We start from the raw sequence: 12,591 nt of genomic DNA on the forward strand, positions 1-12,591 counted from the left end.
GATTAAAATATCTGTTCCAACTCACTGTGTTTGTTATAAGTTTAAAACATTTTTAAAATAGAGCATGTTTGTAATAAAGAGAGTGAAATTGCTATGTAATTCTTAACCACTATAATTACCACAGCCGCATGGTGTTAGTAAAAGTAATATGCATTTATTTGCTAATAGGCATTTGTGTGTGAAACATCAGGCTTGAATAAACTCCACCACAAATACTTTAAATAAACTTACTGGGATTTTTGACTAATGAGCTGCATTTCAGCTTCATCCTTGTCTGTCTCTATCACTGACTGCTGTTTATCTGATGTAACACAGTAGAAACAGTGGGTGGGGAAAAGCAGCTCATTTGCATTTAAAGCCACAGGCTACAAAAACAGCTACACTGTACTCAGAAACCAAAACGGGCAGATTCTGGAGGCTATAATAAATTATCTGATTGATATTTTGAGCTGAAACTTTACCGACACATTCTAGAGACACCAAAGGCTCATCTTACATCTTGAAAAAAGGGTAAAATAGGTGCCCTTTAACCGACACTTTCACCAGTTTTGCACATTTGCACCAGACACTTTCTTACAATCAGTCTAGATCTCTAAAAAAATTACATTGTCCATTTACGAAGTCCTTTATACAGGTGAGTGGGCTTGACAAACAACCTGTAGAAACACTCTACTCTCCATTAAAATAAACTCCACCTCCATACTCTAGTATTTCATTCTCTGAACAGTTCCTTTGTATAACTAGCACTTCTCGTGTGTATTGTCTCTTCTTGTTAAATTGTTGAATGCTTCCTCAATTGTGAGACGCACTCATACGTTGATTTATTACATTAAGAATTTGAAACTTTTTTTTTGTATTACAATTTTTCTAAGTTGTATTAATATTCTGTTCAATGCTTTAAAATTGTTGTTTCTTTTCTTATTTTTGACATATTAATCAGTTTTTTTAAAGGGGTTTTGGGTATCTTTTTTATCATCCATAATTCTGAAATACTGTTTTACTCCATAAACTGCAGAAATACTGCCCAAATGTGTTTTTTGAAAAAGGTGAAACAAAAAAAAAAAACCCTGACAAAAAGCTAATTTTAAGAAAACTGACTACAAAAATATGCATTGTAATCGATGTACACACACACACTCACACACAAATTGAAAAAAATTGTGTGCATTAAAAGAAACATTTAAAATAAATTTAGGATTTTTTTAATGAATATTTAACTTTATTACACTGAAGAGAAACAACAACATAAAAAGCCACAATGTCAAAATTGACAGGTGCATGAAATAAACTGTCTCTGCCTGCAGTTTGTCTTGCTTAAGACCCCCACATTATGTTCGTCAAAACAAGCAGGATCGGTACATAATCTTGTTTTGAACTTCCATCATTACCAAATGTCCTGTGTATTTTCAGTGGGTTTGCTAAAAGGGAAACCCACAAAGCGGAGTTAAATGAAAACACAATGCAGACAGTGTCTGTGGAAATCATGCTGTGTTTATTTACAAGTCATACAGTTCTAGAGGCCAAGGGTGAAAGAATGAAGAAAGGATAAAAAAAAGAGAGGGATGTGAAGAGATGGACAGCTGGTGGGGGAGGATATATTTGGGAAAGGATTAAAGCAAGAAGATGATGCACAGGGGAAAATTAAACATCAGTTTAAATCAGATGCTGGAGTGCATGCAGATGAAGCAAATAATAATAATTATAGATTCTTTAGTCATGGTACATCCGAAGAATGCAACTTTTGATAACTCCCATGTACCTAGTCCAGACCGCATGGTGCCTGAGGGAAAAAAACAGGGAAAGATAAAAAATGTGTCAGAAAAGTAAGTCTTAAAAGAGCCTGTTTTATAAGTACAGAATGGGCTATATGCACACTGACTTTTAATTTTCATTCAGGCAGCTTTCCATTACAAAATTGTCATGTTTAAGATCTGATTTCCTTATAAATCAGCAATTTTTCACTGCCTATTAGATAAGATATGAAGTGGGTCTCAGATCGGACAAGAAGCACTGCATAAAATTCCATTCCCCACGATGTCTTTAAAATATGACAATTTATTTTACTCCAGTATTTTCAATACCATTTTTCAATACCAGACGTTACCAGTGGTTCCAACAGTCTTTCATCTCGTTTTACGCTTGAACAACTAAATGAATACCTAAGTCTATTTAACTGTATGTATAGTAATAACATTACAACATTGATGCTGTAAAAACAACCGTGTGAAATTGAAAATAGTTGCATTAAGCTTTCACTGGAAGATTATCATTGGCTTTAAAACTCTAACTGTGCATATAGCTCATTGTAATATTTGTTTATTTATATTTATCAAGATCATTATAGATAAAAACATATTACAAAATAATAACAACAACTGCATATTCCAATTAGAGATTATTCCCAAATAATTACAATTAAATATAATTTTTTCATTTAATATATCTTAAATAACTTTTTTAAGAAAATATGACAAATAAAGATGTTTTTAAAAATCCAAAGTTCTCTCACTATAAACTTTTTAAAATTGTTTTAAAATAAGATTTAAAAATAAAATAAGATGTCAAAGATTATTTATCAGATTATTATGACAATTAACAAACAATAAAGTAAAGATATATATATATATATATATATATATATATATATATATATATATATATATATATATATATATATATATATATATATATATATACACACACACACATTCATCTGGGGGTATTTATCTGGTAGGTACAGACTGAAAAAGTACAGACTGAAAAATATGTTAAACAGAATTGCACTACTATTTCATAATACTACAGTTGTTATTAACAATAACAATTGTTAATTGATCAAATAAATGTAACCTTAGTTAACATAATATATTTAAAAATATATTTATTGAAAAGCTCACCAACCTCAAATATGTGAACAGTAGTGTAGTTTGGGATAAATACATATTTTTCAAGTGATTCTCCTGATTTGGTTTGTATAAACAGAAAAGCGCATTCCACTGTGGTTAAACCGCGCAAGTGACTAGACAGGAAACAAAGGTGACTACAGATACAGCAATGTGCACATGATACACTGACCTCCACTGGCTGCAAAGAGAATTTGCCCTGCACAAAAAAACATGACTTAATACACTTTAAACAAAAGCCATGATACTTACTTGAAGGTGTCAAGGATATGAGCTGAATTAGTATAATGAGTAAGGAAGAGGTTCATGTCTATTGATGTCCATTTGTCTGATCGGCATGGCTCAATAAACTGTGCAGAAAGTAAAGATTTAGTGCTTTGTAAAAACATGCACAGCACTTCAGGGCTTACAAACGCTTTTGTTTAAAAATGTACCTTTTCCACAAGGTCAATGAAGAAATCACGGACGTCTTTTGCGTTGATTAATTTGGCAGCGATATTTACAAGGCCTCTTGAGAGATTCTGTGATTCAGGAGATATTTGGAAATCAAAACTTTGCGCTGTAAAAAAATCTTGCTGCCTTTTGTTAAGTCCCGGTCAGATCAAACATTCATTAAATACTTCTTTTCCTCAGAGCGTAACAAACCATCCACCCATATAGTTGAGTAGTGGAGGGGCACAAACAAAAATATTTTTTTCCGATTTTTTTCTTGGAAAAATATCTTTTTGAAACAAATTTTGTTTGCTTTATTTTATTATATTTTATTTTTTTAATATTTTTTTTTTTTATATTTATTTTTTAGGGGTTTTCACCTTTTATTGATAGGACAGTGGAGATATAGAGACAGGAAAGTGTGGGGAGCAGAGATAGGGAAAGGATCAGCAAAGGACCTCGAGACGGGAACCGAACTCGGGTCGCTGCGAGCACCTCGGTGTAATGTGTTGACGAACTAACCACCAAGCTATTGGCGCCGACGTTGCTTTATTTATTTTTTTATCCTAATTTTAATGTATCTTTTGTTGGTCAGTTTTCCATTAAAAAGAATAATGAATAACATTTGAGGTGATGCACTTCAAAACAAGTCTGCTATATGTGCCAAAACACGAATTGCCGATTGTGTTGGTTTGTTAAATAAAATAACAATCTAGCCTAAATAAAATTAAAGTGAAATATTCTGTTTCAGAGAAGCCTGTATTAAACTGTTGTCACCATTTTATTATTATATAAATTTGAATAAGCAGGACATGCTTTTGCAGCATATTTGCAGCACTGTTGCCAGATTACCTCGGAACAACAAACTCTGTTAGAAGGATGAGAGAACTCAAAAACTTGTTGTGAGAATGAAGATGTCTGCATATTTGTGCCAGTCCGTCAGATAAAATTGCTTAAAACACCTTAATATTTTAGAAAAGGTACTTCAAGCATAACCAATGATTGTTCTTATCCACCCGTGACCCACCCATAAGTAAATATGCAGTCTATTTTTTGATTACCTAACTTGCAGAATAACGGCAACACCCATATATACTTAAGAAATGGTGTGCTCCTATTGGCCAGTGCCACCCACGTGACTTTCTGCAATGGTCTTGTGAGGCGTCACAGGCATAGTATCGGTTGTCGTGAACTATGCCACATTACACAAGAAGGATTAATTGAATCTTGTGTCACGACACCCATTTTTCATTTATGAATCCCCACGACACCCTACAACAAGGACATCATGCCGAAATCATGCCAAAATTGTGTGATCTGACCGGGGCTTTAGCTGAATCAAATTAGCTTTTCTAGTCATCCCAACTTACATCAATCAGACTAAAATATATATAATAGTTAAACCTGATTACTTACGTATTAAAATAAGTTAAAGTAACATAAAAACATTTGTATTCTTCACTTGTTGTTTATTACAGTGTGTAGAAAACTTTTATACGGATGACCAACACATACCTTAAAATTGGCTTCCATCTCATTGAAGACACTGGTTTTACCCCTCAGAGCAGTGCACACTAAACTGAGAGGACCAGAGCTTTCATTACTCAGACATACATCTCCTTATCCCAATCAGTTCAACCACTCTGCTAAACACACACCTTTTGTGCTGGTCTAAGAGATCCTTGTCTGTGATTAGAATTTTGAGGTCTTTGAGGTCTTGAAGAAATTCCTTATCCAGATCTACATCCATGTCCTCCATCATGTTATCTAAGAGAGAAAGACGGTAGATTTCGAGAGTACAGACAGAGACAAAAAAGGAGATTGTTTCATTAGGTCAATATTTTTCTGAACTGCAGGTGGTTGGACTAAGTGTTTAGACTGGCAGTGTCCATGTAGATGTTAATTAAGTCAAAACATTTGGATATTAATGGAACAAAAAAAAACTTCAGTCAGTCTTTGGTGCAAAATAAATCCTGAAAGGGTGACTAGAGGTGTTTTCACACTTTGTTCGAATGTCTGGTCCAAACCCAAGATCGATATTGACCCCTTGGCTGGTTTGTGTTCACACCGTCCTTTTTCCTTCTGAACCCTGGTACTCTTGTGTCATCAAGCTGGTGTTTAGTGTACAGATGTTGCTAGGTGACGGCCATGAAAGCAAAGCGCAAAAATGGAGTTCTGCTTTTACTGAAATTTTTGGTTTTGTTATCGTGTCGTGTTCAACCGAGTACAGAATACAACGTTCACACTAGCTAAACGTACCGTACTCTGACGTCGAACGAACCCGGATGCAGACCAAAAGTGCTAGTGTGAAAGCACCCTGGGACCCTGATGTGATGGTGAAAAGTTTTTGTATAACCCTGAAGGGGTTTACTTTACAACAACTGTATAATATATTTAAATATAGTGTATTTTTATATGTCCAGGGTTTGTCTGTACAACGTCAAAATATGCCAATGAACATTGTTATTTTACACACTAAAAAATATATTCATTCCTATATACAGCTGAAGGCTAGCTTATAATGCCTGTTGTAAATTTTTAAAAAATATTTCCCAAGTTCAGTTTAATGAAGAGATTTTTTTCAACATTTTTAATTATCATCATTTTTATAATCAATATCTTTTATATATTATCATGATGACAGTACAAAAAATTATTAGTCCTAGTATTCCACTTATAGTGCTTGACTAGATGAATTAAGGTAATTAGGCAACTCATTGGACAACAGTAGTTTGTTCTTTAGCTAATTGGGGGAAAAAGTGAAGTGAATCTTAAGTGAAGAATAATGTTGACCCTAAAATGATGCTTGCTCTTATAAAAATCACATGGGAAATATTTGAAAAAGAACTATTTTCATAACAGGACTAAATATTTGTTGCTTTCAACTGCACATACCTAAATGGGCATTATTAATTACCCTATTAATAACATATTAACTAAATAACTGTTTTTATATATTTATTATTTACAGTTTCACAAAATAAAACAAATATTATTTTACTTTTTTTTAAGCTGACTCAACACAATCTCATGGCAATTCGTAACTTTTTGATTTAGTGGCTAATTCGTATAAAATCGTACAATCTAATTCGTACAACTTAGTACGATTTCCTCATTCCCCAATGACGGTTGGTGTTAGGGGTGGGATTAAGTGCCACGCCTCCTTTTCGTACGAATTAGCCACGAATCTGACGAAAGGTAAAATACTTACGTTTCTTGGCGATCAGGCTGGCTGACTGCATAGTCTTTCAATTAACAGTCTACTTAACTGTTTTTAGTACAATTTATATATTGGCATTATGATTATAATCTTTTTCATACATTTTTATTATTATAAAACATAATATTATTTAAAGTTAGTAATATTGTTTTCAATTATTTTATTGTTTATATGATTATTACACATGTTAGACATTAATATAACTACACAAATATTACAATGCACATTTAAAGTGTTTTGCTATATGATAAACAACCTAGGTAGTACATGAGTAGGACATGCGACTATGATGACTATTTAGTGGATTGGGTGCCTGGCACACAGACCAATACACAAAAATATCTGACCACTGAATGCCAGGATTGACCAATGTTAAGTATTGCAGATGGCTGTGTGTAAGTGGTCTTACCCACGGCTCCGAGAGTCCAGTGGTTGATGAGCTGCCCAGCACAAAAGGCAAAGTCCTGGAAGGTTAAATACAGCAACTTCTTCTTCCCCGTCTCAAAACGATTATTGGCAAAGAACACGATTGCAGCATAGTCTCTGGAGGATGAATTGGCAGAATTGTTAAGCAAGAGGAGAAATTAATAAAACAAATCACAACTGAAGCAACTGCTCAAGAGAACTCGTCTCTTCATATTAATGAATGTAAAGAGAGAGAGAGAACTTTGTGTTTACTGCCATATTAACTTCTCTGGTTATTGAAATGTTTAATAAATGTATTAGAAATATGTTATAAATAGTTATTTATGACATTTTATAAATAACACTTTTATATAATGAATAACAATAAAATAAGACAAAAGAATGCAATAAATAACGGATAAAATAACATACTACTCTAGAAAGTTTTTTTAAGATTTACTCCTGTTAAAAATGCTACTATTTTTAAAGATTTCACTTAAAAAAACAATCCAGATAAAGAGTCTCCAGATAAAAATGATAACATTGAAAATAGGCTATTGCAAAAGTATTTGTTTGACTTAATGAAGATAAAACTAAAAGAATAATAATATCTCCTAAATATGACTGCTTTCCCTTTCTGGGCTGAATTCTGTGTTTATAAGAAAGATTCAGAAAGAAACTAGACAATCTCACCTGGCTAACTGATCAGGTAGCAGAAAGTGCTGTCGTATATTTTCCACCAGGGGGCCCTTAAGTTCTTCCACCACTTTAAACACTCGCTTGAAGTTGTCAAACTGTATTTGAGGAGAAAGATGTACTGTAATCACTTCAAAACAAATCTTAGTAGCATATGAGAAATGTATAGTTTCAGACAGTCCACCTGTCTTCGGCAGCTCTTCAGCGAAATGCCTGTCTTTGCACTGACGTCATCAAGATCTTTTTTAGTTCCTTTTGACAGTTTCTTTCCCAAGACCTCACGTACAAACAAATCATCAAAAGCATAATACCTGGAGGGACAAATGTAAATAAAAATGAACTTATATTGAATAATAACTGACTATTCATATCAAGATGTAAATCAGTGGGTACCGTTCAATGAGCATGGCTTGTCGGTCTGGCGGTATCTGAAACAGAAGCTGATTGGCCAGTTTGGCTGGGTGGTGTAAAAGTCTCTCGCACATCTGAAACGTTCTGTACTGGTCCATTGTGTCACTGAGCAGCACATCTGCACTCGCCTCACACTCCTCCATCACACCTCCTTCTATCCGCACCTTCACTGCATCATTCACTATCAGGGAGATCAATTTTTTATTTTTTTATTTTAATAATAAATGTGCTTTGCAATGTTAATTGTTCCCTGTTTTGTGGTGTACAATTTTGCAACAATTAATACAAATAATTACATCATAATAAAAAATGAAGGATCAAACTGATACAAATCATTGTTTTGGACAATTAGAATATTATGTCAAGACTAAAGCTAAATGGGGTTTAAAATATAAAGCTGTATTACATTTTTGTTATGTTTTTCTGTACATTACAGTGTGCTTTGTTTACATTTATCATGTCATTGGATTTTCATATCATCTATAACAACCTAGAAAAAACAACCTGTATATTCTGTTCATATCTTTTTGCATTATCCTGATTAGTATCTTCATCTATATGTAATAAATCACTTGATTATAGTTATATTCATAGTACATCCATCTGTAAATATTGATCATAGTTTTCTATTAATGCACTTATAACTGATACCTATACCAGAACTTGTGTGGAAATACTGGTTGTGTATAAATGTCTTGATGTAGAATTATGTTTATGTTTGTTTATTTGTGTAACTTTCCATTTATTTTTCATTTTATTTAGCTTTTTTTTTTTTTTTATGTAATTTCTGCAATTTATTTTTGGCATTGTTTTGCAGTAAAATAAATACTTGCTGCTTTTGCCCTACTGGTTAGACCTAAACTGCATTTCATTCCCTTGTACTTGTATATGTGTAATGACAATTAAGGTGAATCAAATCTAATCTATCATCATTTCGGTTTATTAAGTAAAGAAACCTACTAAAATGTCATTCAGTACAACAAATCAGTGTTTAGATCACAGAAACTATTTTGTGCGATAGATAATATACCAAACATACATACTAACAAGTATTATTTGATTATTTAAAGATTAATAAAAGATGATTACTATTAAAAGTAACTATTAAAAGATTTAAAGCTCTCAAATACTAATTATAAAAATGTTTACACTTTGCTATGCTTTCAAAACAGCAGATTAACCTATTTTGAGACAAAATATTTCTCATAATTTTAGATTCAGTCAGTTTTAGAAAATTAAATTCTCCCAAAAAAAGAAAGATTATAAATTCTACCAAATCTGGCAACCTTTCATAGATTATTTTTAAAGACATAAAATCTACAGGAAATAGTTAAATTGAAGAGGATTACACTAATTTAAATACAACTGAAGATCAGTATTTTATTATTATTTACTTAATAGATTATTTATCTATTATTTTTTTATGTATTGTTTGTATATTGCAGGGGTGCCCAAACTTTTTCTTAAGAAGGGCCAAAACTGGGGGTGGTGAGGGTGGTGAGCTACAGATAAATATACCAAACTGTAAAAGTTGTCAATGTAATTTCCTAATTTATTATTATAAATCATTATATAATTTATTTGATACTATAATTTATTACATTTAAATTACTTTGTATAATTAGTATACATTTTTTTACATTTTATAATGAATGAATGTCTTACAACAACAAAAAACATGGACAATCCCATTTATAACACTAAAAATACACTTTGCCTTGATTCGCTTGCTAATGTCTTCTGCAATGTCTACTATCCATCAAGTGACTGTTTTTATTTATTTATTTATTTTATCTGATTCATTCACAACATTTCATTGAAACATTTAGTTTCAGTTTGCTTTTTGTAGCTCAACAGTTATGTTAAATTAGAAATGACAATCTCTGTTAAAAGCATTCTCCACAAAATTCCAACATTCTCCCTCTCTTATCAGATGGGATAGAGGGCCAAATAGTTTAGGCATCTCTGGTATATTGTATATTTTATTGTAAATTGTTGTGTAAATGTTTGTTGGACCAAGTTTGTAAGTCAATGTGTATGAATGTTTAAAAAAAAACAATAGAGAAAGTTATTTTAAAAAAGAATAAGTCCATTGTTTACATATATACTGTGCATCTGTTGCTGAATCAAGGTGGAACATTATTTGACCCATATTTTGAAATTGTATCATCACAAAATGTACTTGGAACACTAAATTGGACAATTTAATTGCATTTAATACCCTTTCTGTGAATAGAAAATCTTAGTAAATAAAATTTATTGTGGACATCAAAATAGGACATTTTTTCTCATTATACAGTTAAAAAATACAATTAATATTGTCATGTTTTGAGTTTTTTTATTTAACAGGACAGGGTATTGCAGCATCTTTAACATAAAACACTATGAATTAAGTTATATAATAAAACTATTTCAGAGCATGAGAAATAGAGGAGAGTTCCTGATGTTTAGTTTTACTCCTGGGTACAGCAAATGTCTTATTTCGCCGAATAAGATAGGATAACACTGGAGCGTTAGGCAGGAAACAATGCAGTAGTGAAATCGGAATACCTACAGTTGCAATCAGAATTATTAAACCCCCTTTAAAAAAAACTTTTTCTTTTTTAAATATTTCCCAAATTATGTTATGAGCAAGGAAATTTTCACAGTATGATAATATATTTTCTTCTGGAGAAAGACTTATTTGTTTTATTTCGGCTAGATTAAAAGCAGTTTTTAAATGTTTAATAACCATTTTAAGGTCAATATTAATAGCCAATTTAAGCTTTTTCTTTTCTAGTATCTAGTAAAATATTGTGTGCTGTCATCATAGCAAAGATAAAATAAATCAGTTAATAAAAATAAATTATTAAAACTATTATGTTTAGAAATGTGTTGAAAAAAATCTTCTCTCCGTTAAATAGAAATTAGGTGAAAAAACAAACAGGAGGGCTAATAATTCAGGTGGTTTAATAATTTTGGATGCAACTGTTTTATCTGACAGCATCGGTTTTGGGTTCTCCTCAAAGACCTTTAGGTAGCCTGCCCCAGACTCGACTGACATACTCAAGAACTTGCCCTATAAAAGTCAAGGACACTGAAACTAATGATGCTCATATGTGTTTTATATTACAAAGAACTTAAAATGTGTCTTCGAAATTTCAAATTTCATTACTGTTTCATGATAACTTTCCAGTTGTCTCTTTTTTCTGTCAGAACTGTATTTAAAATAGATTTCCAAACAGGTTTTATGGTGAATATGATCTCATACACAACAATACTCTACCTGTATATCCATTCAGCCACAGTTGATACACTTCTTTGTCCATAATGGTGGTGTTTCCAACAAAAACATCCAGCTCCACAGACATCTTGACATGGGCACTATGAACGCTGTACAACGAAGTCACATGGTCACAGTTGGGTAATAATAAACAAATGCGTTCAACATTCACAGTGAACTATTAAGTTACAAGGCCAAGCAGATATTCAGAGGTTCTTTCTTTAGAACTAAAGTCAAAGAAACAAGACTTACAGTAATAATTACATACTCAGAGCTTAAACTACGGGGCCATTTGACCAATTCATAGCACACCACACACATCTCATACATGCTACAGAATTCTGGATTTTCGAAATATCCTCAGTGGACTTACCGGACACAAGCGAATGAGCAGGTTTGAATCACATTCAGATGTCACAACATTAAGTTAGCTCTTGTTTTGAATCCAGCGGCTGCTCACTCGAAAACATAAGCTTGTCGGATAGGTAAGTTAAGCTTGCATACTGTTGGTCAAGCAGTACTAACTAGCATGTAAGTTAAATGGCTGCCATGGAATAACTGTCTAATATAGCGGCTACGCTTCATCCATAGCAACAACAATCTGTCGCGACTACTTCCGGGTGTGCGCCGTATTCGTATTACGTAACATTTACGTGACTCGATGTGTTTTGCTGTGGTTTCAGGCATAGATATATACACTAAATATTGCATAGGGACCCTGAGCATGCGTCAATAGCGCCGCCACAGTGGTACAGTGCTCCCAGGACAAATGTCATTCAACCGCACTAGTCAAGACATTACGTGAAGATGCGGGACTTTAGCGCTGTCTACGGGTGTAGTAACGAGCAAACAAAGAAAACAAAGCACAAAGGCAAAACATTTTATAGGTAATATTAAGTATTTTTCTGTTTTTGTATGTTCTGAACTTTTGTGCTAATCAGGTAACGTTATTGATGATAACAGTAACTTACTGCATTCACCATACGGCAAAGCAGCTCCAACTCCCACTAAACACTCGGCTTATGCTAGTTTTGTTGAATAAAATCAGCAAACAATGCAAAAGAAATATGACAACGAGATGCTGCGCTGCCGGAAACTGTATTATTGTCGGCTAACGTTAGTGAAAGAGCCGTTTGGGGGATTCATTCACAAACAAATCGCTCCCTCCGTCATTATGAGAAGTGAAAGCAGGAGAGGAGCTGTTTTTCAGGACATAATTAGATCAAATTTAACAGGCAGGGTGGATAGTACATTTCTGTACA

General features: G+C 32.9%; 1 protein-coding gene across 1 annotated transcript; it reads right to left on the minus strand.

Moving 5' to 3' along the window:
- Nucleotides 1-1,473: 1,473 nt before the first annotated feature.
- On the minus strand, nucleotides 1,474-11,858 carry fibpa (fibroblast growth factor (acidic) intracellular binding protein a). The gene is given in 11 exon segments (NM_200409.1): nucleotides 1,474-1,780; nucleotides 3,156-3,253; nucleotides 3,338-3,424; nucleotides 4,851-4,914; nucleotides 4,994-5,102; nucleotides 6,965-7,098; nucleotides 7,654-7,754; nucleotides 7,841-7,967; nucleotides 8,050-8,248; nucleotides 11,333-11,439; nucleotides 11,703-11,858. Coding segments are annotated over 10 exon segments (1,074 nt in total). The 5' UTR covers nucleotides 11,418-11,439; nucleotides 11,703-11,858; the 3' UTR covers nucleotides 1,474-1,710.
- Nucleotides 11,859-12,591: the final 733 nt, after the last annotated feature.

Source organism: Danio rerio, chromosome 14 (assembly GCF_049306965.1).
Source record: "Danio rerio strain Tuebingen ecotype United States chromosome 14, GRCz12tu, whole genome shotgun sequence".
NCBI classification, from domain to species: Eukaryota; Metazoa; Chordata; class Actinopteri; order Cypriniformes; family Danionidae; genus Danio; species Danio rerio.